We start from the raw sequence: 27,110 nt of genomic DNA on the forward strand, positions 1-27,110 counted from the left end.
TCCCTGGTGGCTCAGTGGGTTAAAGTGCAGCACTGAAGGCTGGCCCCTGCTGCTTCAGTGTCTGTTCGATTCCCCCCCCCCAGAGGTGACCCACTGAGCAAAGGTGACCCACAGGGCGCGGCAGACCTCTCCTGACCTGCCCGCTGCTCCCCTCAGTGGTGGACTTCGTCAGTCAGCCTGTTCTGCTCCCCACCTGTCCCTGGTGAATCTTCTCACCCCAATGCCTCTGACCTGTGCCCCAGGTCTTGTATGTATAAATAAGTCTTTAAAAAAAGAAGAAGAAGAAGCCTGAGCAGTCTCACATTCCTCATTTTCCTGACTTAATAAACTCATATAACCAGGTGTTACTACTATGTGTTCACATACTCAGGGACTAGAGAAAGTCTCGCTGTACAAGATCATACATGAAAAGCATTTGCTGTAACCAGTGTAACAAGGATCTAATTGTGCTGGCTGTCAACAAGAATATGGAAATGACTCCTAGGAAGGACGTTCTGTGTAACAGTAATGGTTTATATGTCTAATTCTCAGTATAGGCCCCACAAAGAGTCGATGAGAAGAGTAAGTTGGTTCTGAAGGCAGAAATGAGCACTCGTCAACCCTCTCGGCTCAGCCCTTAGCCCCTCAGCCCAGGACAACAGCTGGCTGTGATTTTAAGCAGCCTCTGACCACAGAAGACACTGGTCAAGTCAGTCATGAACAAGCCACAATACTCTCAAGGGGCCTAGCACACAGTCAGGATATACAAGGGGTGATCCAAAAACAAGTTCTGAAAACTCACAGGAGTGGACATGGTGGGAAAACATAAAAAAAAAAAATATGTCTGAACAAAGAATATGTCTGAACAAAAGGCAGAGTTATGAGACAAAATGGGGAATGGCTTGGCAAGTGAGAAAGAGGAAGCAGGCAAATGGATCCCACACTATGAATCTGAGGGCAGCCCAGGATTGAAGTGAACACCCAGAAATGTATCTAAAAATAATCCCAAACCCTGAACAGAATGCTTTTTTAAAAAAGATGTATTTATTTATGCATACAGAACTGGGGTACAGGCCAGAGGTGCAGAGGCGGTGAGAGGCTTCACCAGAGACAGAGTGGGGAGCAGAACAGGCCGATCAGCAAAGTACACTGCTGAGGGGAGCAGCGGGCGGGTCAGGAGAGGTCTCGCGCCCTGTGGGTCACCTCTGGGGCTGGGGATCGAACTTATGCGGAAGCAGCTTTAGCTTCTCAGTGCTGTGTTTTAACCCACTGCGCCACCAAGGAGCCCAGATGCATTTTTAACCAACAGTAAAAAAATGATTAAAGGTCAACACCTCAAGGAGACATTTGGTAAGTATCAAAGAACTGTATTACTGGAAAAGCAGAGAGGAAGAGTAGGAAAGGAGGATCCAACAGTGAACAAGAGATAATCAAGGACTAAGCAATGAGTAAGGGAGGCATTGGACAATCAAAAATAATCAAAAACTTTGCCGATTTTTAAGGCATTTTCTTTTTAAGAAAATAGAGGGTTAAGAACTTATTAGCAATAAAAGTGCCCTTGATGTATTTTCACTTGAGATATCGCTTTGAATTTGGTTTGAACATAAGGCTCTTGTGAAGACTGCAGACTAAACGAGAGCTGTCAGCAAATTCAACCACGGTGATGTCTGAAGACAAAGCTGCCTGCCAGTTCTACCAAACTTGAACTTGCCTTTGAAAAGCTGATGTGATACCTGGCAATTTTCACTATTTTTCCAACACTTGCTCTGAATATAGATTAAAATCTTCCAGATGCTCAATTTCTCCATTAGTAAAACACACACAATTTAAAATGGGTTTTCAGGTTATTTGGGGAGGAACATCCATGCAAAAACAGGAAGTCATGCAGTCTCTTTACGGAACATAACCCAGAATCTGTTCACTGCTTTTCAAATAAAAGTGGATTCCTCCACCTCCAGTTATAATGTTAGTGATTCATCTAAGCATTTTTATTGGGTTCGTGGACTTTAAGTAGATAATTAAGTAAGTCTTTCTCCAAAGCGACCAGTCAACAAATAGGAATATTTAATGACACCCCATTTCACCACTCCCATTGATGTGGGAATCGGGCGAAGGAGAGTTCACACTAGAAATGTTCAAAGCCAGCGCAGTAGAGTCAACCACACTCCCCTGACTTAGACAAGTGAGAGTCTCAAAGAAGGCCACCTTTGCTGATCATGCACCATGCCATTTCCTGATTTTAATTTGCTTCTGTGTGAACCCTCCTCTAATTAGTAAATGAGAAATCTGGCCTCAAGAACACCATTTATATAACACACATTGCATTCCCAGCCCTTGGGATTTTGACGTCCACGCCCTGGTTAAAAATGATGGTGCTGGTTCCTTTGTACCAGGAAAACTTGCTCCCTGACCACTTTCAACAAGAGTCCTAACTTCTTATTTCTTCCTGCTTTAAAATTCCTCCTTCTCCGTGTGTGTGTGAATGAGAGAGAGCGAGACAGAGAGAGAGTGTTGGTTGACCTGTTAAATCTGAGTGGACTTTAAACATAGGCTTTCCACATTCTAAATATTTGAGATTAAGATGGTGCATGGAGAACATTTCCCATATGAGGCTTGAGGAGTCAAGCGTCAAAGTCAACCTTAATCCAGTGTAGCTTTGAGCTCCCTCAGTGATGGGAAGCTCACTCTCTTCTGGACAGTTTGAATTATGATCACGTCCTTCATTATGAGACACACACATGTCCCTTCCATTATTAGGGTTTGTTGTTATTCAAATATAACCGACACCCACGACACCCCACGCTATTTTAGCTTCGGGTATACAATATGATAATTCAACACTGGTGTATACTCAAGCGATCACCATGGTAAATCCACTGGCATCGTTTTTTAACATCATTAGTATTTTATACCATCTCTGCCCACACACTGGTGTGTTCTATAAACCCAACCAAATCCCTCGGTTACAAGATGGTCCAAAAGATAGCAAGGGCTGTCTTCTCCAGCCTAGACGCCTTGGCGTGGGTTTTGAGTTCCTCAACATTTTCATCACCCCACTCCGCTATGCTCTAACGATCAGCTGAGGTCCCATGACCTTCTGTGCCGTCACAGTTCCTCGCCTCCTGTCTTGTCTCTTTATTCTCTCCCTGTATAGCATGGACATGACTCCCAGGACTTGCTCTGTGGCCCCAGAAAAAGAAATGCATCTATAGACAGAGCTAACGTGACGGTTGCCACTGAGCAACACATACATATTTTCTGCTGTTTCCCACATGTTCAAGTTGGCCCAGAGTCCACAGCACAATAGACATGGAACCAGAGTATAAATCAGAGCCTCAAAGTTCATCTTCCAGAAAGTTCCATGTGCCATCATTGTTGTTAATCCAGGACATTAGTCCTCTGCTCCTCCTCTGACTTGCTCCTTCCCTAATCAAAACACCTCCCTCATATTTGGGCTTGGCTGTTACTATTCATGGGCATAGCTAGAAAAGCCACTCAGCACTCCTTCATACACTACTAAGTCCACACAGAGCCGACTTCTGTGGAGAAGTTCATCGTGTTCAACAGTCACACTCTTCAGTGCACTCCTGAGGAGGAGGCTGGAGCAGCCCTGGACACCAAGCCAACGGCTCTTCTGGCTGCCTATCTGCAGCTATTTTTATTCTAGATCCTTCTTACCCAGGAAGCTTGCACATCTCGGTAAGAAAGAGTTTTCTAAGGTCAAATTCCAAGTATCAAATAAAGAATGAGTCACATTAAAAAGCAGAGGAATCTGGTTTCTATTCCTGGCTTTGCTGTAAACGCAGAGTTTGACTTTCCCAGCTCTTAGGTTTCCTCATTCATAAAATGAGGAGACGAGTGAGAGGACCCCCACGGAGCCGCCCTCCTGCTCAGCTGTTCTTTGTCTCCTGCACTGTCCTGCTACACTGCTAAAATTAGGCAGACATGTCACTGAAATACCTTTCTTTTTTTCTTTCTTAAGTTTTTCAAGTTCAAAGATGAGCCAGAGTGTATGGGACAATTACCCCAGTAGTCTGTCCAGAAGGACAAATTATTTGTTAAATATGAAGCAGTTCATTGTCTGTGAGGACAAATAAACCCCCATTGTGCTGAACCCCCAAATGTCTCACTCGGGGAGGACCTTCTCTCCAGCCCTGTGTCCTCAGAACAGCGATTTCTGACACTTGCAGTAACTGCAGACGTTTCCGGTTGTCCCAACTGGGGGAGTTGTGGGATCTAGTGAGCAGAGGCCACTAAACACCCCCAACGCACAGCCAGCCCCCCACGACAGGCCCTAACCCGCGGCCGCTGAGCCCCGCGCCCCGGAGAGACCTCAGAAGGCGCCGACCCCGCGTCCGGCCTCTGGCCACACCGGTCACTGGGGACAAGCCCGGACGCGCTTGTCCGACCTCTTACCTGGCAAAGAAGGCCGCCGCCCCCGAGATGCCGGTGGAGGCCTCGCCGGCCGCGCAAGACACCTGCGAGCTGGCGGCCGGGGCGCTGCAGGCGCTGGGCTTGTCCGCGTTGTAGCGATTCAGCGCAGCTTCCGTCAGGCCCTCCCGGCCCGTGTCGGTCACCAGCTGGGAGATCTGACAAGAAAGACGGAGACGGAGCTCATGACCTGAGGCCACTGCGCGCGCTGACCGCCACTGCCAGCCTCCGACTGGGGGCGGGCGGCGGCTGAGGGAATGTGGCCCCCCGACACCTTCAGTCCCCCGCGCTGGCGTCAGGGGCCAGTGAAGCTCCTTCCCAGCATCGGAGCTCGGAGAGCCCCTCGTTCTCATTAAAATAATGGAGTGAGGCCCCCCCTGGTGGCGCAGCGGGTCACAGCGCAGCACTGAGAAGCTCAAGCCGCTTCCGCACGAGTTCGATCCCCGCCCTGAGGTGACCCACAGGGCGCGGCAGACCTCTCCTGACCCGCCCGTTGCTCCCCTCAGCAGTGTGCTTCGTCGATCTGCCTGTTCTGCTGCCCACTCTGTCTCTGGTGAAGCCTCTCGCCGCCCGGAGCCTCTGGCCTGTACCCCAGTTCTGTATGCACAAATAAATAAATCTTTAAAAAAAAAATAATGGAGTGCGATTGCCCCCTGACATTGCAAGTTTCCACGATGCCTGTGACTCCCCTCCATTTGGAGGGGAAGCTTGGGCCATCAGCCACACACTTTTTGCAGCCGAGCCCGGTTCAGGGACACCCAGGAATGGCCCCGAACGCCCCCAAAGAGTAGAATGGGGCAAAGGTGTTATTTTATGAAGGGGAAAGTCAATCTACCAATTAAGAACATAAGGAGTTAAATCAAGAAGTATTTGGTATTTGCGGAAGGCAAGAGCGGAGCTCGTGAGCATCCACCTAGCCACCACAGCCGACCAGGGGTGTCCTTTTTAGCCAGGGCTGTGTTTTGAGGTTTCTGACCTGGGTAAACAGACTTAACTCTCCTGCTGGTTCATTCAGATAAACGGCTTCTATTTCATTTGCAGAGATGGCAGTTATTTCAGAAGTTTTAGTGGAGGGGGCTGGGTTCATTTGGCTTAAATTCACATAATAGTTTCGGAAGAATCATATTTCCAGGCAAAATAAGAATCTTTGTATACTTTTGGAAAGTGCTAATCCCATGACAAATGGAATAATTATATAGCAAGGTCTAAGTGTGGAGAGCCTGTTACTTCAAAACTTCAGTCGCTTGCTAAAAGAAAAACTTTTCTTTTTTTTAAGGAAACTTTAGTACCAAAAAAATAAAATAAAATAAAATAAATTAGTTTGCATCCAGTTCAAACCTCTTGAATGCTGAGTGGAAAGTATGTCTAATTGCCTAGAAAATACAAGTGCAGTAAAGCCAAGATCAGCGACAGTTTCGACTTTGTAACCGAGCCGGACGGTAGGCTGATGAAAGAAGCCCATTTGTTAACCTTTAAAAATAAAAACACTCGTATTTGTCATTATTAGCAGAACGGCCATGACTCTAAGCCTCCATGACTTGTAACTCCGCTGTGGTTCAATTCCTGCTCTTATTTGGAAAGTCTTGGCATCGTTCAGCTGAAATTCTGCCAACACATATTTTCTTATTCTCATTCATTCAAGACATGGCAAGGAAATCTGAGTCACAGAAGAGAAACCAGGGCAAAGCAGCCATCCAGCCTGGAAGACTTCCCCGCCCTCAGCAGGAGCTTCTCGCCGCTCCTTGGGCTTCCTCTGCTGCCCTTGGGGTGTGGGGCCCCCTCACCCAGCTGCCAGATCTTGAGGAATGTGTAGGAGGGAGAGCCCAGTTAAGCCAGGGAGCAGCTGAAGGTGGGGAGATGGCCATGCACACTGTTTTCACCACAGAACTGCATTTATGAAGGCCTGGGGGGTAAATGATGCCATCCAGGACAGTGTCCAAGAGCAAAGCTGCCAGAGTCATTGCGCCATTTTCTTCATCACAAAGCTACAATCTAAGATGTGGAGCTGATTTTAACACAGAGAGAACTGTTTTTCAGGCCATGGACCATAGCGTAGTATAAACATAACTCTGACATGCACTGGGGATCCGAAAAATTCCCACGACTCACTGCACTGTGATCATCACTTTGTTGGGGTGTGGTGACATCTGTGACCTGTCACATCTCCTAAGTGTGCCTGGATGGCGCTTCTAATCTGAAGTGAGAGGAAAGGGAGTGGAATGCGTATGCTTCATCGTGTAGAAAGTTGTCCTGAAAATCCATAAAGAAGCCACTTGGACGTGTGTGGCAAATGGCAAGATGCCTAACAGAGGCACAGCTTTCTGGTATTTGCAGGTTCCCAGATCTAGCCAGGAGGAACGCCAGCACGCTGTGGGTTTGTGGCTTTCAAAAATGTCACTTGACAGATGAATTGAGTCAATGCACTGCCCAAAAGTGAGCTATTGGCTCTCCTATGCCAGACCAGACTGGATCTCTCTTTTTTAAAAAAAGATGTATTTATTTGTGCACACAGAACTGGGGTACAGGCCAAAAGTGCAGGGGTGAGAGGATTCACCAGAGATAGCGTGGGTTGCAGAACAGGCCAACTGACGAAGTCCACTGCTGAGGGGAGCAGCAGGTAAGACAGGAGAGGTCTGCCGTGCCCTGTGGGTCACCTCTGAGGCCAGGGACCGAACTCGTGCTGAAGCAGCCACTGTTTGTATGCAGTGCTGCAGTTAACCCTCTGCACCACCGGGGAGGGCCCAAATCTTTGGTTTTGAAAAATAATAGAAGCAACTACAGCTGCTTTAATAATTAACAATGACAGTCACATTCATCCCAGACCATTCTGAGAAAGCACCACCTTGTCTGATGAGCTTCATTTTGGATGACGCTCTTCCTACCAGGTATTCTTCATGCTCATTAGCAAGCATTCACTCCTCCTCAGTACTGCAGACTCCCATGCAACAATTCCACAGATATGACAGAACTGTCCCAGTAGTGAAAGGAAGTGGCCACTGGATGAAAGCTGGCTACAGAACTGCTCCAGTCGGCATTCTTACTGTGGCTCTCGGAAGCTGTGATACCTTGTCCCTGAATTAGTGACATATTAAGCAGACAGCTCTGAAGATTCCTATCTGTGTTCATGACATCATCATTCAGGAATCAGCAATGCCCTGTGTCTTTCTGTCTGCACTTTTGCTGCTGATAAACCTCTTCTTCCACCAGCCTCATCTGAAACAACCCATATGAAGTAAGGTAGACAGGCTGGGTGTTCTTCCCATTTCACAGACAAGAAGACAGAAGAGTTGGGTGTTTTGTCCAAGACCTTTCAGACATAAGCAGGAAAGTTCAGAAAACAGAGGCCTTTGGCACAGTAGTTTCCACTCAAGATTGTATGTTCTCACCTCAGCTACTGAAGTTTATTGAATAACCTGAGTACCAGATAGACTTGGGGGGATTTGGTAGTGACCTCAGAGATTTTAAAGAAAACTCCATAGAAAAGCTTGGAGTCAGCCAAAGTAAATTGTTTTCTCTCCCTCTCTTAAATAAAGGGGAGTGCGTGCGTGTAGAAATACTACCTGTGAGGAACTTCCACAATGAGTTTTTAGCCAAGCCTTTAGACGGATGAGGCCCTCAGGGGAGTGACTGGAAGGAAGTGTCCCCATTCGCCAGCTGGATTTCCGTGGGGTGAGCAGCACAGTGCCTGCCTACCTACGCCACCCCCACTTTTTCCAGTGACCCCCCACCCCGCCCCGCAGCATTCCACCCACTCAGTAGACTAACTCTTCTCTTGGGTTCTGAACTGTACCTCAGGGTGGAGGACTCCCCTACAAGTGGGTGGGCTCCCCTGCCCTGCCATGCTTCAGAAGTGAGTACCTGAGAAGGGCCTACTTTGGCACTCGCTATGACGGCTCTGCTCCGTGGTAGCCAAGGTGTTCGTGACTTGAAAGGGTGAGGAAGAGAACCCTGGACCTTTCTCCAGTCTCCTCAGAAACCCTGACCTCTGGTCACAGGCCAGATGGGCTGCAGCGAATCCCCACAGCACCCTCACTGAGTTCCTAAAATGTCTCCTGCAGACACTGAACTATTTTCCCCACGACAAAACTGGTGGTCAGGAAGACTGGGCTATTTACCCAAGAGAAAACGTGGGCAAACGAGGGTGTCAGCCCAGAGTCCTTCGACTCTGACAGAATTTTCATTGAATCCTGCCCCCTGTCACGCTCCCCTTTGAGACCACTTCCTAGTTCAAGGCTGTTCCCACAGCCCCGTCCCCCAAAACTCCTTTATAAGAGGAAACACCCACGAGACCGGGAGTCTCTGGGAACCTGAGCTTCACTGCATAATTCCGAATCAAGAGCCTTATTTTTGGACTGTGGTTCACCTCTGCCTTTCTGACTGTTTCAACTTAACCTTTTCCCTCACAATTCTCCAAAAAGTATACAATTCTCCGAGGAGACTCAGATTCAAAAACCCCAGTGTCGCCATCTAACACACTTGAAAAACCTAAAGGGTTTACGGTCTTGATTATGGGTCTATGTCCTTGTCATGGCCTAAAAGCAGCAGCTGAAAACTGGCTGGGGGGTCCCGGTCACGGACTCCGGCGGGGACTGAATGATCAACGAGGGTTTCCTTTGGTTTAGTTTTGATGAAAACCTGAATTTTGAGCTCTCCATCTCAGTTACACGAGGCCATTTCGCAAACAGGATCTCTTACTTTCAAAACACCACATCACCTCCCCTGGGGAGTGGTAGATTAAGTAGAGGTGACAGTAAAAAGAACCCGGGCCCAGAGAGAGAGTGTGTACACATTTCACCACACACACGTGTACGTGGGGGGCGGGGGGGGCGGAGACTCCCAACTTTTGCCCTGTACGGACGCTTTTCACAGACCTCATGATACAGCTGCTCTCTCTCTTTTAACCTCCGGCAAGAAGCCGGCCTTTCAGCTATATTTAAATTTCTGCACCAACACCTCAGGAAAAGCTCTGTATTTGTCTGCAAAGAAACAGTGCACCTGGCCCTCCCTGGTGGCGCACTGGTTAAAGCCCAACACTGCACACTGGCCACAGCTGCATCAGTGCTCCGATTTCGATCCCCGCCTGCCCCGGAGGTGACCACAGGGCGCGGCAGACCTCTCCTGACCGCCCGCTGCTCCCCTCAGTAGTGGACTTCATCGATCGGCCTGTTCTGCTCCCCACTCTGTCTCTGGTGAATCCTCTCACCCTCTGCACCTCTGGCCTGTACTCCAGTTCTGTGTGCATAAATAAATAAATCTTAAAAAAAAAATAAAAACACAGTAGATCTGACCCTGGTATGGCTGAGATCTCAGAATCAGATGAAAGATGTTTTGCTTCTGCACATGCAGCTGCCCCACGCTGCAAATGGTGATCTGTTCTCCACTGACCCTGAACTTTCTCACTGATGGGAATAACTGACACCGTCCAGAGTGTCAGCATGGGAGCTCAGCTTAAAGCGCACTACTGACCCAGAAAGCCGCCGCCTCCCTCCGGCTTTGCCGGGGGAGCAGCAAATACCAACAGTATGTGCATAGAAGGTTACAGCAAATATATCTTTAGCCTTTAACGACATTTAGTAACACTATGACCCCAAATCCCAGAAAATAACAGCGTAGAATTTTTCTTAGGCAATTAACACCTCACTATTTAGGGAGATCTCTTATTATTTACTCATGACTTACATTGTCACGGCATGTTTTTATGGTTCTGCAAACAGTGAGTGCTCAATAAATATTTTTGATCCGTGTTAGTTCAAACCCACTCACAATTATCTCAGAAAAGATGAGACACGGCTAATGTTTAACCTTTGGCTAAAGGCTGGCGTCGTCTGAGGACGCTGCTATCCTTCCAGTGTGCTGAGGAAACCAGGGTAACAGAAAACACTTTTGGAAACCATGCAAATCTGCAAAGCCAAACATCAAATAACGTGTCCCCAAACCAAAGACAACTGCATTAGCTGACCACCCAGGTGCTCCACGCCAGCCACTGGGTCACAGGCAGGTGATGGCAGCATCCAGCAAAGGACCTCCGCCGGGAAGCAAAAAGCAGTGACGTAGCTGCATGAACTCAAATCAGAGCTCTTTCTCAGTTAGAGAGAGCACTACACGCCTTCTCTGTGGGTCTGGTCTCGCTGCAGGAATCTGTGTCAATCCTCACTTGAAGTTGAAGTCACTTCTACACTGAGTACACTGGCAGGCGGCAAAGGCTTCGTGCCCACATCTCTTGCTTCAATATCACTGTTTCTGGGGGCCAACAGGCTGCATTTTTTAAAAAGATTTATTTATTTATGCTTACAGAACTGGGGTACAGTCCAGAGGCTCAGGTGCAGTAAGAAGATTCACCAGAGACACAATGGGGAGCAGAACAGGCCGACTGACAAAGCACACTGCTGAGGGGAGCAGCGGGCAGGTCAGGAGAGGTCTGCCGCGCCATGTGGTCACCTCCGGGGCAGGCGGGAATTGAACTCATGCTGAAGTGGCTTTAGCTTCTTAGCGCTGTGTTTTAGCCCGCTGCGCCATGAGGGAGGGCCCTGGCTGCATTTTTTTTTTTTTTTTGAATTAGGTTTATTTCAACCCGGCCAGCACAGAAACAGAAGAAACATCCCCATTCCAGAGGATGCGCTGGGATGTAGCTGAAACTAAAGCCATTTCCCGTCTCCGGCATCTGCGTCAGTGGCATCACTCACCGAGGCGCATAGTCCACTGCACTCCACAATTGCAGGGCTCTCTGCCCCTGCGTGGCCAGGAGGACCTGTTCCCATTTCAACTTCAATCTCCTCTCCACCCGGAAGGCACCACTATCCAGACCTGACGGGAAGCGCCCCAAGGCGGGCCCAGCAAACTGTGTGCAGTCCGCCCCTCGAAGTGGGGTTGGTAATGGCAGAAAAGCTGGCAGCAAGTTTGCGTGCAGAAGTCTCGGGAAACACTACAGCGGGTCAACTCGTGCTGGGCTCTTCTCCCAGGGATAAAACCTACTGAGAATTAGAGCAATAAAATGGATTTTCTCCCATCTCATCAAAAGTTTTTACTCAAAAAAAGTATGATTCCATGGATAGGAGGGATCTAGAGTAGTTTCATAGAGACAGAAGGTGTGATGGTGGCTGTCAAGGGGTTGGGAGAGGGAGAACGCAGAACTGCTGTTTCGAGGGTATGGAGCTTCAGCTGCAGATGAGAACATTCTGGAAATGGACGGGGATATTGGCCACACGACACTTGAATGTACTTGTTGCCACTGACTATATACTAAGATGGTTAAAATGGTAACTCTCATGTTTTGCATATTTTACTACAATTAAAGAAAAACCTTCGAATAAAGACCACCGAGACTGAAGACACAGCCCAAGAATCTGATCACGTGAAGGACGAAGGAAAAACGCTCTTGAACAGAACCCAAAGCCTTAAAGATGGGGGTCCCATATCTTAAAAATTCTAAGATCACACTCAGCTCTGTGGTTATGACCTGGAAGTCCTGAGCGCCTAACACAATGCCTCTCACATACCTGTGGCCTCGATACTTCCTGGATATTCTAGAATCATTTGAGTGTGCAGTTCGAGGCTTAGGACTTGCTCTGATGTGCAGGTGTCTCTCTTATAATAGAGCTCTGAGCGGTATTCTTCTAAGCGACAAAATGATCTCAGGTGGTACACTGCATATCTGACCACACTTTTAAAAAGGGATACAACAAACGGCATCCAGGAGTTCACTCCCTTTAGCTGTCCGAGAAGCCACGGGCCTGCTTGGTCATTTAGATCTGGAGGCCGCAGAGCTCTCGAAGGGGAGGCCCAGAATGAGACTGAAGGTTTTGTCTTTGAGGGACGGTGTGAGTTCTGCAGGGTGGAGCCAGTGACAAGATCCCACCGGGCCACTGCACTGGCCACTGGGGTCAGCCTGTGCAGTTAACTGAGGGACAGGTGAGGAGCAAAACCAGGTGAAGGTGAGGAACGCATGCGTGAATATGGCTCGTGGATTCAACGTCCTTTCGTTTCTTTACAGTTGCCCCCATAAACTGCAGTCTTCCTTATCGTCCCTCACACCTGCCCAGTCACACCCCAAGGGTCAGTGAGTATGTTAAGGGGCAGGATGTCCTAAAGGAACGCTGCAGAGTCTTGTGGACCCCACCCCCTACTCCAGCTTTCTGGACTCTGCCCCCTACTCCAGTGATTGGAAACTACAACTCCCAGCAGCACCAGGGAGAGAACTGTGAGGACCCAAGGGAGGAGCTAGCAGGAATTCTGGGACATTTGGGGGATAAATAGGGCGTGATTGCATCTCACGCTCTCTCGCTCGGGAAGCTGCTCTCCTGACCGTGTCACTCGGTATTTTCAGTCAGTCTAGCTGTAAGGTATTGCAGTTACTTTGTATCCCGCTCTCTTCCCCTGGGTTGTTTCCTGTTCCTTTCCCCTTTTGTAAATAAACCCGTTATTGACCCTTCTGTGTGTCCCTGCAGTGTAACCGAGTTGTGAGCGCACAGGTGAGGCCCCACAGACAGGCGGCCCAGTCCACTCTGGGCTACCTTGTAACAAGTACTCTTCCCACAAGGCAGTGTTCCAGAACTGGGTTGATTCGGTTCTTCTTAGGGTCACTGTTGACTTGTAGGACTGTAAATCTGACAGCTTCCTATGGCTCTTGACATGCAATGCCCAGAGACAGGCAGCTGCACTACCCCCTAGCTTGAAGCTGGCCCCAGGCCAGACCCCGGTCTTGTGACTCAGACAGACACAAATCACCTCTGAGATGCTGCAGCTGGCCTGCAGCAGACAGATAAAGTCCTCCCTCTGTTGTCCAGCCCACCGCCAGCACCAGGGGCCCATGACGGGACTCTTAAGCACCAGGGCTGGATGTTTGATTACTCTTATTATCTTAGCTTGCTTTGGCTATAAATTTTATTAGTGGCCATAAAATTATCCATCCACAGCGTTTGACTCAGTGACCTCTTGCAACGAGAATTCCACACACTGGCATTGCACAGGGTTTAGGAGGGCTGACTTTTCTTCACCCCCGATTTACAACCTCACTTCAGCCAGGGTTCTGCCCTGTGTGATGAGACTCAGCAAATAGAAGAGGCTGCTTGTGTTTCAAGATTCCAACTATCAGGACTTCAATCTGTGCTCTCAGCACCTAATGGCCGTTTTCTTTTATCTTTTGTGTTGCCAGAAGGTAAAGGGGCAGGGCGGCCCAAATGCTTCAGAAAAGACTAAGATGTAAAATGAATCAAAATCAAAGGCCAGCTGCATCTCTCTTTGGGTCTTACTTTCAAGATGTAGCTCAAAGCAGAGCACCAATACTCTTTTAAAGAGCATCTTATCACAAATGGTAACATCAGACCATCAAGTTTATAATGTTTCTACATATGCATTTACTTCAGCTTAGAGATACGAGATACGTAGAATCATAAGGCTCTTAATACTCAGTCTTCAGTTATGTTACTTGGGGTGGTTTGGGTTGCATATCCAATCAGTGGTACCCAGAGTCCAGCTGACATGACAAGATTGGCATCAGCCTGACAGATCTTGGAGGAACAAAATCATGTCTCCTCTGCCTTTAGGGATTCATCCCCAACAGCAAGGAAAACGAAAGAGAACATAAACAGCTGGGAACTACATGAAATTAAAAAGCTTCTGAGGAGCAAAAGAAACCACACCTAAAATGAAAAGACACCTGCCGAATGAGAGTAAATATCTGCACACCATTCATCTGAAAGGACTTGTGTCAAAGAGCCACAAAGAACTACTAAAACTCTACAGAAACTAAACCCAATCAAAACATGGGCAAAAGGACTAAACAGACACCTCTCCAAGGAAGGCATCAAAATGGTCAACAGACACAAGAAAAAGTATCCACAATCGCGTATTATTAGAGGATGCAAATCAAGAACACAATGAGAGACCATCTCACACCTGTGAGAACGGCCCCTATCGAAAGGCCAGAAACAGCAAGAGCTGGCGAAGATGTGGAGAAAAGGGGTCCCTCCTGCACGGCCAGTGGGACTGCAAGCTGGGCCAGCCCTCGGGGAAGCTGTGTGGGGGTGTCTCAAACATTCAACATCGATCTGCCATTGACCCAGAAATTCCACTCCTAGGCATCTACCCCCAAAAATTCAAAAACTCTAATTCAAAAGAAACCTTGTGGGCTCATGTTTATGGCAGTGATATTTACTATGACTAAACTATAGAAACAACCTCAATGACCCAGAGCAGGTGAATGGGTCCAGAAGAGGTGGTCTATACACAATGGAACACGACTCCATGATGGAGTTTATCTTGTGCCAGTCACATCATCCAGAGATGTACAGTTCCTCAGCTATGACTACTCCATTCAGGAAATGTGATGGCACCAGGGTTAGACCAAAGCACTGTGAAGCTGTCTGCAGCCACTGCAGCACGAGTTCAATGCCCAGCCAGGGAGTGACCCCCAGGGCGCAGCAAACCTCTCCTGACCCACCCACTGCTCCCCTCACCAGCGTGTTTCAGTGGATCTGGCCATTCTGCTCCCCACTATGTTTCTGAAGAGTCTGCTCACCAACACCCCCCACCTCTGGCCTGCACCCCAGCTCTTTTATGGATAAATAATCTTTTTTTTTTTTTTTTAAGTAAAGGAAAATGTGGTAAGAGCAAGAGATTTGATAACAAGGGGAGGCAGGATCATTTGAATAATTTCTCAGTGTGTATGAAAGGCCTGCTCTATCCAGTGTTCTGTGATTTTTATGAGCAAATGGAAGCAAAATCAAATGGTCTGAATCTTAATGTAATTTATTTCACTTTCAGCTTGCAAATATTCAAATTTAGACGGAGTCGCGGAGAAGAAATCACAACCCTAATCAACCCGACCCATGTAGCTGACGTCAGGTCCAGACCCAAGAACTCGGAGGATTAACCTCTTTCTTGTAGATCTGAATCACCCATGGCTACTTTTCTGTCAGGGAAAGGTTACTTTTGTTCCCCAGGCCCAAATGCTCAAATGAGAGCCCAGAAAGGAAGCAGGTGTCCCATACCTGAGCTTTGCGACTGTGTGGTATTTGTTCTGTTTTGCCACTTCTCATCATCGGTCTCTCTCCCCAACCAAAAGGTCAAGCCCAGTGAGGGTAGGGAATAGATCTTCGGAGTAAACAGCACCACACAATATAGGGATGTCCAAATGAAGCTCATAGATACATTGATTATTACCTTAGTTAACAAATAAAAAATGAATTTGAATTCAGAGGGGACTGAAAGTGTAAGATGGTTCTATTTGCTGCTGAGGGACAAGGTTTGTTTTAAAAATTATGAGTGTAGCACCTGACATCGCAATCCAGGAAACTAAGGAATTCTGGCATGTATTTTACTCAATGTAGTGGTGAGACAAATGACTGAGTGTGGGAAAGAAAACAGCAAACAAAAAAGAACAGGATAAACAGGAGAAGGGGGAGGGGAAAAAAGAAAAAGAAATTTACAATAAAAGATGAATAAAATAAAAAAGACAGGAGACAGAAATCATCCCTCTTGTCCGGAATGAACAGGCACCTCACAGATACAGTTGGTGAGCTGTCATTCTCTAGAATTTTGGGCAAATGAGCTTAGGAAGATGATGTCTAGGGAAGGAAAAATCAAACCCCACAGCCTGTCCTATTTCTTCCAGGAACCAGACAAGAATTCCAGGCTATGTCCACTGTGAAGGCGCCAGAAGGTGAACTGTCTGATGAACTGAGTAATTCAAAGCCCCATGTCACAAAACTGAGTCATTTTCTTTCCCTTCTCCAGTTTAAAAATGTGGACCTAGCCTTTGAGGAAAGGGCTTGGGAGCTTTTCACTATCTGAATTCTTGCTTTACGTAACTTTTGCAGAATGGCTTTGTTTATTAGTTATGCTCCCAAGGATAAACACAATAAGATTAGAGACTGCATATTAGATTACCTGGAACTGATGTAGCATTTAACTCTAATACCGATCACGGCCTTTTCCATCCACGTTTAACCTGTTTTTTCTGTTCAGAACATGATCATGCATCTTTAAAAAGCAATCTCTTCCCAGAGTCTGTGTCCTCTACTTAAATCTTGGCTCACGCTTAGAAAGCTTTCAAGGAAACCAGACGTACACTGTGGCCGAGAATTTGAAATGTGCATTCCTTGTAGGCATCTTACTTCCTCGTTCTTTCTTTTTACATTTTTTTTTAAAGATTTACTTATACATACAGAACTGGGGTGCAGGGGGTGAAAGGACTCCCCAGAGACAGAGTGGGGAGCAGAACAGGCAGACTGACTGAAATACACTGCTGAGGGGAGCAGAGGGGAGACGGGAGAGGTCTGCTGTGCCGTGTGGGTCACTCCCTGGCCGGGGATCAAACATGTGCTGACGCAGCTGCTTGTTAACTTCCTAGCGCTGTGCTTTAACTTATTGCACCACCAGGGCCCTCTTCATTATTTCTTAAGAACTTAGAAAAAATTCAGAACAAAGCTAAAGAAGCAGTGTTGGGAACCTGACAGGCTCCACACACACACACACACACACACACACACACACACACACACACCCTTCAGGGTGTCAGGAATAAGAGACAGGAGAACCCGCAGAGGCAGAGAGACAGGTGTGCAGCTGCTGGACCTTTGACACCCAGAGGTGGAGGTCGTAGGTCTGCAAGGCGCTTTTCCTGTGGGAGTCCCTAAGGAAGGCTGTCAGTGCTAGAACTGACGGGAGATGAAGCAGATTATCCTGTTCTGTCTGGCCAGCTCTAGCCACAAAAAAAAAAAAGGATAAAAAGGATTCCCAGACTGAACTAGAATCCCTTCTGGAACAAACGGAATGGCAAGGATGGGCCAGGCATCAGCTCAGTGAGTGATGCATTTACTAAGAATCCATTCTGGGCTTGACTGGCTGACTGAGCGAGTCATTTCCCCCACTCTGAGTCCCAGTTTCCCCAGCTAGGGGACTGAGATGAAGTGAGATGGGATTTGTGTTTCCTAAAGTCACAATCAATATAAAGCAGGGACGTTTAGAAATATTCTTGTTCATCTTTAAAATATGTTCCCAATTAAAGGTGTGAGTGGTCTTTATGGAAAAACATACAAACACAGCAATGATAGCAATAACAGAAAACATTCTCTACCACTGTCCCAAAACCTCCACGGGGAACATAACTGATTTCGTTTAAAGACCAGCTGCTTGTTCTCAAGTGAGGCGCAGTCTCTCCTGGTTCCAACACTGAACTGATCTTTCACAGTCTGTTCCCCAACTGCAGAAACGTCAAATCCAAGCCCTCCCTGGTGGCATAATCGGTGAGGCCACAGCACTATGAAGCTATCCGCAGCCACTGCAGCAGGAGTTCAATTCTGGGCCAGACAGGTGACCCACGTGGTGCAGCAGACCTCTCCTGTCTCGCCTGCTGCTCCCCTCAGCAGTGTGCTTCATCCGTCAGCCTGTTCTGCTCCCCACTCTGTCTCTGCTGAGTCCTCTCATCCCCAACACCTCTGGTCTGGACCCCAGTTCGGTATATATATTTTAAAAAAAAAAAACTTTTTTTAAAAAAGCCGAATTCTATACCATCCAATAAGATTTTACAAAAAATCTGCATCTTAAGCTTCAAAATTCCGAAATCAGCCATAAGTAATATTAAAATACCCTAAGCATCCGTCTCCTCCAATAACAACGGCCTCAGACTCAATATCCAGGCTTCCAGTCTTTCATTGCAAACCTGCATGGAAGTCGACAAATATTCATGGGTTGTCCTAAAACAATCTCGTGAAGACGCTCGGAGCCGGTCCTCTATTCCCTTGTGAGATTAAGATGCCTCACCCTATAAAGCTGTTAATTGCCACTTTCCCATTATTCTTGCACATCCAAGTTCAGCACAGGTCAGCAGCCAGTGCTTCCCGGGACACTCTGTCTTGAACTCCCATCAGTATAGACCCTAATCGTGTCCCCGGACTCATGACAAGATTTACCTTTGATGGTTTTCTAAATCCATTCACTCAGTAGATTTGAACTGCTACTGAAATACACTTCTTTAGATAGTGTGTTTGTGGCATATCCCACTAGTTAAGCCAGCAGCACTGAAAATACTTTAGAATTTTAATAATGCTTGAGCATTCCTCAAATGCTTCCTTAACCCTGAATTCTCAAATTAGGGATATTTTAAATTTCTGGATCTCAGGACTTATAAAACTAAACCTGAAATTAAAGTTGCTGTTATCAGATTTCTTCAAGTTCGTAGCCGAGAGACAAGATTTTCTGTGTGAGTCGACACTAGAGAAATGCATAATCTTATTATGACTTCACTCAATAAACATTCTGCTTTGTTTTGTCTATCATGTCCCACCTACGTCCTAATGTCTTCATTTGGAAGTTCTGCTTAAGTTTCTGCTCTGTTCATTTCAGATATTATTTTTTCCTTCTGTTGTATATGCTATGGCTTTTCCCAACGTTTGGCTCTACTTCCCCACAAGACGGGTCGGGCTCCGCAAAGTTAACACCAACTAATTTATTGTGAACGTATCTATCTAGATCCCACAGGAGCATGGCCAGTGAGCTTTGCTCTCAGCGCAACATCTGGGACTTCATCTCTCCTGTATCTGCCCTTTTGTTGCAAATCGTGAGTCCCTGGAGTCTGTGATTTAAAACAGAGCCAATCTTTTGGGATTCTTGTCTTTCATACACTTGAAAAGCTATTCATCCAATCCTGCCTTAAAAGATTCTCTACTGCATTCCAAAATCAGTCTCATTACAATTTCCTCCAACTTGCATTATTCTCTTAACAAGCTCTTGAGCAAAGCGACAATATCAACCCCTGTTCAGTCTGTTTATCAACTTACCTCAACTCCCCCAACCCATGATTCTCTACTCTTAAACCAAAGTAATGTTGCAAGCCTGCAGGCCCCCACACATAGGACAGCCACACAGACGGACCCAGGTTCTCAGATCCTCATGACTGAATCAACCAGGCCATCTCAGAAAGAAGCAACAGGCCAAAACCTGCAGTTTTCAATACAAACTGAGAATTCACAGGACTGACAGTAACCCCTTCTTAACAAGAGCGGGAAGGTCTCTGTTTGCAAAGGCACTTCAGTGAGGGCAGAAGAGAAATCTTGCCTTTGCTGGACTAATCTTTCCTAGTCTGAGGAGCCCTCTGACCAATATTGAAAACTCTGCCATCTGAATTCTGTACATGGCTCGTCACCAGTAGATTCATAACATGCAGGCAAGAACGAAACAATTCGTACCTATTTGATACTTTGCTTAAGATTTAGTAGGTTTGGCCCTCCCTGGTGGCGCAGCGGGTTAAAGCACAGCACAAAGAAGCCTAAGCCACTTCCGCATGAGTTCGATCCCCGCCTGCCCCGGAGGTGACCACAGGGCGCGGCAGACCTCTCCTGACCCGCCCGCTGCTCCCCTCAGCAGTGTACTTCATCCATCTGCCTGTTCTGCTCCCCACTCTGTCTCTGGTGAAGCCTCTCACCCTCCGCATCTCTGGCCTGTACCCCAATTCTGTACGAATAAATAAATAAATCTTTAAAAAAAAAAATTAGTAGGTTTTCCCCAGAGCCTAAAATGAAGACAAAGTTAAGACACATTCTCTTTCCCTATACCTCTCCCTCTCTCCCTCTTTCTTGTGGGGAAAAAAAGGAAAAACTGATGAAATATACAAAGACGTATCTGAGAATCATTATGCATGTCCACTGAGGAAATACATGGAGTCCAGAATCTTACATTAGCGACACACTCCAAAAGTGGAGTCGCTGAACTTCATGGAAGCACCTTCCTTCTCTCCTCTGTAAGAACAGTCTAAAATAACTCAGCACAGATCTACTGAGAGAGGCATCAGAGAGCTGGAGGAAAACTCCTCTGCATGAATTTTCTGATGAGCAAGTATTTCCAAAGGATCATCGTCGAAATCACTGCGCCCCTCATCACTGCTGTAACTTCATGAATGTCCTAGACAGACCTGAGCCCAGAGTGAACCTCACATGGGCCATGCTTGTCCACTGTCAGGGTTTATTTCTAAGGTAGTTTTCAGGATATCACCTATGGCAATCCTGTCTTTCTTTTTTAGTGAGTCCAGGGTGTTCTCATTTGGGTTGAAACTTGTAGTATGTAAGTCGATGGTCCGTTTTTAGTCTTAAATTCCTGTGTAGTGATTTCGGTGTCTTTACTCTGCCGCCATCTTGCCCGTTCCGCGTCTTTCTTTTTTACAGGTCTCATTCAGTTTAAAATATGTCCTGCTATTCTCCCCTTTTCCTCCCCTCCCCCCCACCAAGTACATGTACATGCGTCAAAACTTGTTCCCTGAATTTTGGTTCAGAAATCATCCAACTCTAGATTATATACTTATTATCAGTTCCACAGTCACTGGGAAGAAAGAGGCAGTTTTTAGTGAAAGATGCTTTATCTTCAAATTCTAGAAAAACTTCTCTCTGAACCAGGTCATCGTGGGGATCACTTGCCACAATCAAGGGTCAAACATAAAAGGCAGGAGTGGGAATAAGAGGCGTGGGCTCAGGCTGGGCCCCGGAGCCTGCCAAACCTTACACAGGAGGGACTCAGAAGAAGGCACCCCGTTTAAAGGAACTTTGTTCTGTTTGTGCTTTGTTTAAATCCCAGAGTGGGAGATGACCCACAATAAGCCACTTGAACCTTTTTTTCTCTGTAACTCTGCAGCTGAAATCCAGTATGTGGGAGTTCTTTCAATAGTAGTTATGCAGCCCTTTTCAGAAACTAAATTAGAAGATTCTGCTGGGAGTATAAAACCTCAACAGGCCTGAAAGCGAAGGCAGCACCCACCAGCCTGCCCCAAAGCATTCCAGGCCAGATCTTCTGGGGGCTTCCCCACAGGCAGCCGATTTCACCCTTCCCATGGGCCAGGATGGGCCCTGAGAGCCCTCATCCTCGTCTCTGTTGTTATCTGCACTGTTGCTTATCTATTGGAGCAGGAGTAATAAGAACAAACTCAGCTAAACTGAATTGGTCCTTTGTTTGCCATTATCATAAAAATTTTATGTAGGAACTAATAAAAACATGCTTTACGCACACAGTTACATGGGTTTACACAGGCAATAATACTACGGAGCAAGTAATAGCCACAAATTCAGTTATAGACACTTAGGAATAAATATTTTATCTTTCCCAATGTTTTCATTTATTATGGAGGGAAGGTGTGAACCCAGAGATGTGTTTCTGACATTTCACAGCTTTCACAGGTCTTGGGTGTCTTTCTATGAGATCAGGGAAGTCCTTCCAGAAGTTTCTGCATGATTTTCACAATTCTTTAGCCTCTTAAGCACTCAATATTAACCAGATCTCCAATCTCAGTAAATGGAAAGCCTTTTACAGAACTTTTAAAATAAATGACTTTTGAAATGAGGTCAGGATTTCACTAGAATTTCTTTAAGCACACAAGAAAGATTCAATTCTCTTCCCGATTGGGACCTTGAAGCAGGTTTAAAATAGATTTAATTAAACAAGCTGTAATGAAATCCAAACCTACCAACAACAACAAAACAGAATCACTGGATATTCAGCTTTCCCTTCGCCACGCACTCCCAAGCACGCAGAATGAGCTGGAGCACGTATTTAGCTTCTGTCTCCACTTTCTTTCTTTCTAAGCTGTGCTACCCAGTAGAAAGTAACAGGAGCCCCAAATGTAAGCTGCCTATGAAATTTTACCTTTTCTAGTAGTCGCATCAAAACTGTAAAAAGAGGCACATGAAATGAATTTAAATAATATATTTTTACTCAACTCAATGTACCCAAAATATCACTTCAGCAATGCGACTGAAACACCGTGGCACTAGAGGGTCAAGGCCAGTGCCAAGGTGGAGGGCTGGAGTCACCTCTGCCCACGATCACACCACCACTCAGGCTCGAGGAACAGTAACGACGGGGTTTATCACCAAACGGAAGACAAAGACTTCCTAGGGCCACAGTGGTTGGCTCTCTCACCCCAGAAAATGCCCAGTGTCTAGAAGGGCCTCCCCAAAGATCGCTCACTCCAGATGGCACTGCCCCATCCATGAGAGCCTGGAGCTCGTCTGCTCTGCCGAGCCCCAGCCAGAGTCAAGCTCGGGGCGGGGGGGCCCCAGCACCAGGCACCCTTCCACAGAGCTTGGCGTAACGAGCTCAATGGGGGTGGCCAGGGGGCTACAGCAGCGCTTGGATGTGGGTGCAGCTCCTGCAGGGTAGATTACGTCGGGAGCTCATCATGGCGGCCAGGGACCCCATGGACTTCTCTATGGCCTGTGACTCCAGCGAGCCCAGTGGCCCAAGGGGGGCCCCATGCTCCGTCCCTCCTTCCCCTAGGCCTAGCCTAGGGCTGTGGGGCTACCTGTGGTCTCCGGTGCTGGAGCTGGCTGACAGAGAGACACCAGCACTACAGCCTCGTGGGGTTGCATGGCCTGGGGAGGCCAGGCAGGGGGCCACTGTCCTCTGCCTGAGTCCCAGTGGGGCAGGCCGTGAGGTGCCCGCCACCACGACCTGCGCTGCCCACAAGCAATGCTTCTGAGGCCAACGACCAGAGCCCGGTGGGGAGGGACGAGATGGGTGGGCATCTCTAGTGCCAGGGCAGCCATGAAGCCTGGCCCCGCACGGTAGGCCTCCCTGTGGCCAGCCTGCGTGGGTGTTGCCCAAAGGCAGTTTTCTGGGTGCCAGTGGGAAACCCCTGCCACAGGGGGACTTGGGGGCTTCACACTCAGTCCAGGCTGGCGCGGGTGGAGGGGCTGCCATGGAGGGAACTTCCACCACTGCAGTCCCACTGTTAGCGTGGCAGACCCTGGCCGCTAGAGCCACAGAGTGGGAAGCCACAGAGTGGGAAGCCACAGAGTGGGAACAGCTGGTGCAGGAGTTCACAAGCTACGTCACAGAGGCAGAAGGGGCTGGGCCAGGAAGGCCCGTGTGCGGAAGGCGCGGGGCAGGGAGGCCCGTGTCCGGAAGGGGCGGGGTCAAGGAGGCCCGTGTCCGGAAGGGGCGGGGCCTAGGAGGCCCGTGTCCGGCCACCACGCTGGAGGGAAAGGGCAGGTCTTGCCCGACATCTTGTGCCCCAGGGATCCAGCTTCACAGGCAGTAAAACCTTATTAATGAGTACATCTTTTTTTTTTTTTCCATATACTAAGTCTTGGGAATACATGACTTTCACTAGCTTAGCTAGTGAAGATGACTCGTGTAGACTAGCTTCTTCTCAAAGACTCAGAAGTCACAAGTGGCTGATGGCTATTGGGTACAAGGATCTAGGAAATTTCCAGGAAGGCAAAGAAAAGGTAATTCAAGGCAATGTCAGGTACGTGACTGCCCTGTGCAATTACATACACCCCCTCGGTCTCTACTTAGGACTACTGAGTAGACTCTACTGAGAAAATCTTAAAATTGTGTGTTCATTATTTTCTGTCCATCACGCACCAAAAAAGGCAAAGGTAAGGGAAACCAGGCAAAAGGGAGAAATGCTTAGGGGAGTCAAGAAGTCTCTGTGAACAGTTATCAGAGGAAAGCTAGAAAGTGCTATCATCTGAACCTCCGCCAGTCTTCAGAGTCCCTGCAGTCTTCCAGGTACAGACCACAGATGACTGTCTTCTTTATCAAATTATAACCCTAGCAAATGAATGGTGTTTTTTTTTTTCATTTAACTTCTACATTTCTTTTTATTTATTTATGCACACAAGAGCTGGGGTGCGGACCAGAGGTGCAGGGAGTGAGAGCATTCACCAGGGACAGAGTGGGGAACAGAACAGGCAGATGGACTGAAACACACGGCTAAGGAGAGCAGCGGGGAGACAGGAGGGGTCTGCTGTGCCATGTGGGTCACTCCCTGGCAGGGATTAAACTCTGCTGCAGTGGCTGTGGACAGCTGCACAGTGCTGCACTTTAAACCATTGCACCATCGGGGAGGGCCCCTAATTTCTCCATTTCAAAGAAGCTATATACCAGATTTCCATACCCTTCAAAAAAAAAAAAAGGTTTTTTTCGATTATTTTTCTGAAATCCTGCTGTTTCTAGGGTAGATACTGAAGGGGGCATTTGTGTCAGGCATTTCCAAAGTAAACGATTGAACCAAAATTTTAAAAGTATCTTTGGCAAATTATTCAGCTCCTCTGTGATTAAATGTTGCCATCTGAATTATCACCCCAATAACTTTTCGTCTATGTTATATCATTTAATTGTTAGTCATATTTTACTTGATGTGTTATTATATTTAATAATGCATATTGATGCATGTTAAGCAATTGTTCTGTAGGGCAGGGACTCAAACTGCTGAATATACCCTTTACTGAAAACATTGCACGCATAGAAATGTTTAATTATCGCATGTGTTTGTTGCTGCTGTTGACTTAAAAAATACATGAAAGTGCTGAGATAAGGCCTCTAAGTAAAAGCAAAGATATTTTTTATCTGTTTCTAGATTCCTAAGAGTATGGTTCCTCAAGACAGAAAAAAGAATCTCAAAATTATCTTTTTCCTCCCAAAGATGAAGGAAAGAACTTCTTGGCAATTAAGTTGATTGTCAACAAGGAAATATGAAAATGACCTCAAGGTCTCGGATGCTTTTGTGTTTTAGATCAAATAAGGAAAAGTCGGACATGCACAAAATAAACACTCAAAGTTCCTTCTCCCCTCCCCTCCCACACAACATGTGAAACACTGTTCCAGAGCTTCCAGATAGATATCTTGATAGATGCTGGTAAAGATTTATTAAAGATTTAGTAGGAGCCACGAAGATGATCAATTAACTGTAATAATGTTACTGTTAAAAGATCTTCAAAAGAGACATGACAAGTAAATGAAGCCTGATCCTAGAGTGAACTTTGTAGTAGAAGTGAAACAACAACATCACAAAAGACCCTACTGGGTCAAGTGGAACAAAAAAATGGCTCATGAGTGATAGATAAGACAAAGTTTGTCATGAGCGTTCACTTCACTGAAGTGAACGCTCTCTGTGTTTCCACAAAAGAATACCCTGTTTCCTAGGAAATACACGTGGAAGTAGAGGTGCAAAGGCTCACGGCAAATGCATCTTACTCTCTAATGGTTCCCCAAAAAACAGAAGATTGTTCCCCCAAAAACAGAAGATAACCTGGTCCAGAAAATAAGGATGTCCCTTTGTGCTATTTTAATTTTTGCAAGTTTTCTATAAGTTAAAAAAAACTTCAACCAAGTTGTAATTCTCTTAAGAATGAACACACCTGGTCAGAAAAATTCTCCTGAAGCGCATGTTTCTTTGTGTCTGTACGCTGGGCAGCCTTGTCCTCTCTCCTCATTTCCACAGCCCTGCCCTCTCTCCTAATTGCCTCTTAACTCCACGGTAGACGCCACGACTAGGCTCAGATCGGACAAAGGCTCATCTCTCATCACTGCGAGCCCAGTCTCTCTTCCTGACTTCTCTGTGGAAGGTTCGACGTGGCAAGGAGACCTACTCTCATTTCCAGGAGAAAGAGGCAGGCGTCTCAGAAAGTGGGTAGAGCAGTTCTCACAGGGGCTCGGACAGCTGAGGAGAGCTCCCGCAGGCCAGAAGCACCAACGTGTGGAATCCTAGTTGCCACCGTGACTGCCCCAGGCAGTCAGCCTGTGGGCCACAGAGTAACGGAACTGATTTGAGAAGACATCTTGGACTGTCTGTCACCTGCCCCGGCCCCAGAAACCTTGGAATAAAAGAAAAGCATGGAATCACAGCAGGGTCAGTGCTCAGAGGCCAGCAGATCCCCTCTCCCCAATTTGGAATATGCGTCAGGGTCCTTGGTCACCAGCCCTGGAGGAAGCCCTGCAGAGAGGGGAGGCTCCCTACTTTGCAAGGCGATGCCTCCCACTGCTAGGGAGCGCTGGCTGTTCCAGAATTCTCCCTTGCAGTTACCAGACTTGCTTCCCTGTGGGAGACACTGAAGAGCAGGGAACCCTACTTCTTCATGCACCCTGTGACTGGGTGAGCCGCACACGAGAAACAACTTGCGAAGGAAAGAATCTGTTACTAGGTATTGACACACTGGCTCTTTTCCTACCCTCAGGAACAGTAAAAATCATCTACTGTTGCTCCCAACACATCGCATCTCAAACATCCGAAGACACTTTCCAGTCCCCTCTGTCTTCTCCTTTCCAGTCTAAAATCCTCCAATGCTCATGACCAAGCTTCATGCTCCACAATTTACAGACCATGCTCAGTCACTGACACAGATTCTCCTCGCTCTTTCATAATGTGTTCATTTGTTTATTTTCAAAAGATATTTGTCGCTTTAAAAATTGGCAAATATGGGCCCTCCCTGGTGGCGCAATGAGTTAAAGCGCAGCACCGTGAAGCTGGCCGCAGCTGCCTCAACACAGAGTTCGATCCCCGCCCTGGAGGTGACTCACAGGGCGCGGTAGACCTCTCCTGACCTGCCCGCAGTGGACTTCGTCAGTCAGCCTGTTCTGCTCCCCCTGTCTCTGATGAAGCCTCTCACTGCTCCTGTACCTCTGGCCTGTACCCCAGTTCTGTGTGCACAAATAAATAAATAAATCTTTTTAAAAATTGTGTAGCATATTGCATAGGTCATTTGGAAAAATTCTGGTTTACTTAGTTATACATATATTCCCAATGCTGAGATGTTTCACTATACAATATCCAAAAAAAAAAATCACATTTATTAATATTACTAACTTATCAGAAAAATCTTTAAGTGTTGGGAAGCTGTTGATGGTAGGATCAAGTTTTCCAAAATTTGTGCCTTTTTTTAAGATTTGTTTATTTACGCACACAGAGCTGGGGTACAGGCTAGAGGTGGGGG

The 27,110-nt window shown here is 47.0% G+C and overlaps 1 protein-coding gene across 1 annotated transcript in view; it reads right to left on the reverse strand.

The window, feature by feature from the left end:
• KIF26B (kinesin family member 26B) overlaps positions 1-27,110 on the reverse strand; it is a 243,355-nt gene that overhangs the window by 197,949 nt on the left and 18,296 nt on the right. Inside the window, exon 2 of the mRNA XM_004690768.2 lies at positions 4,396-4,568. Within this exon, the coding sequence (XP_004690825.1) occupies positions 4,396-4,568 (173 nt within the window). The remainder of the gene's footprint in view (positions 1-4,395; positions 4,569-27,110) is intronic.

Source organism: Condylura cristata, unplaced genomic scaffold (genome assembly GCF_000260355.1).
Source record: "Condylura cristata isolate star-nosed mole 26May11 unplaced genomic scaffold, ConCri1.0 scaffold00029, whole genome shotgun sequence".
Taxonomy (NCBI): Eukaryota; Metazoa; Chordata; class Mammalia; order Eulipotyphla; family Talpidae; genus Condylura; species Condylura cristata.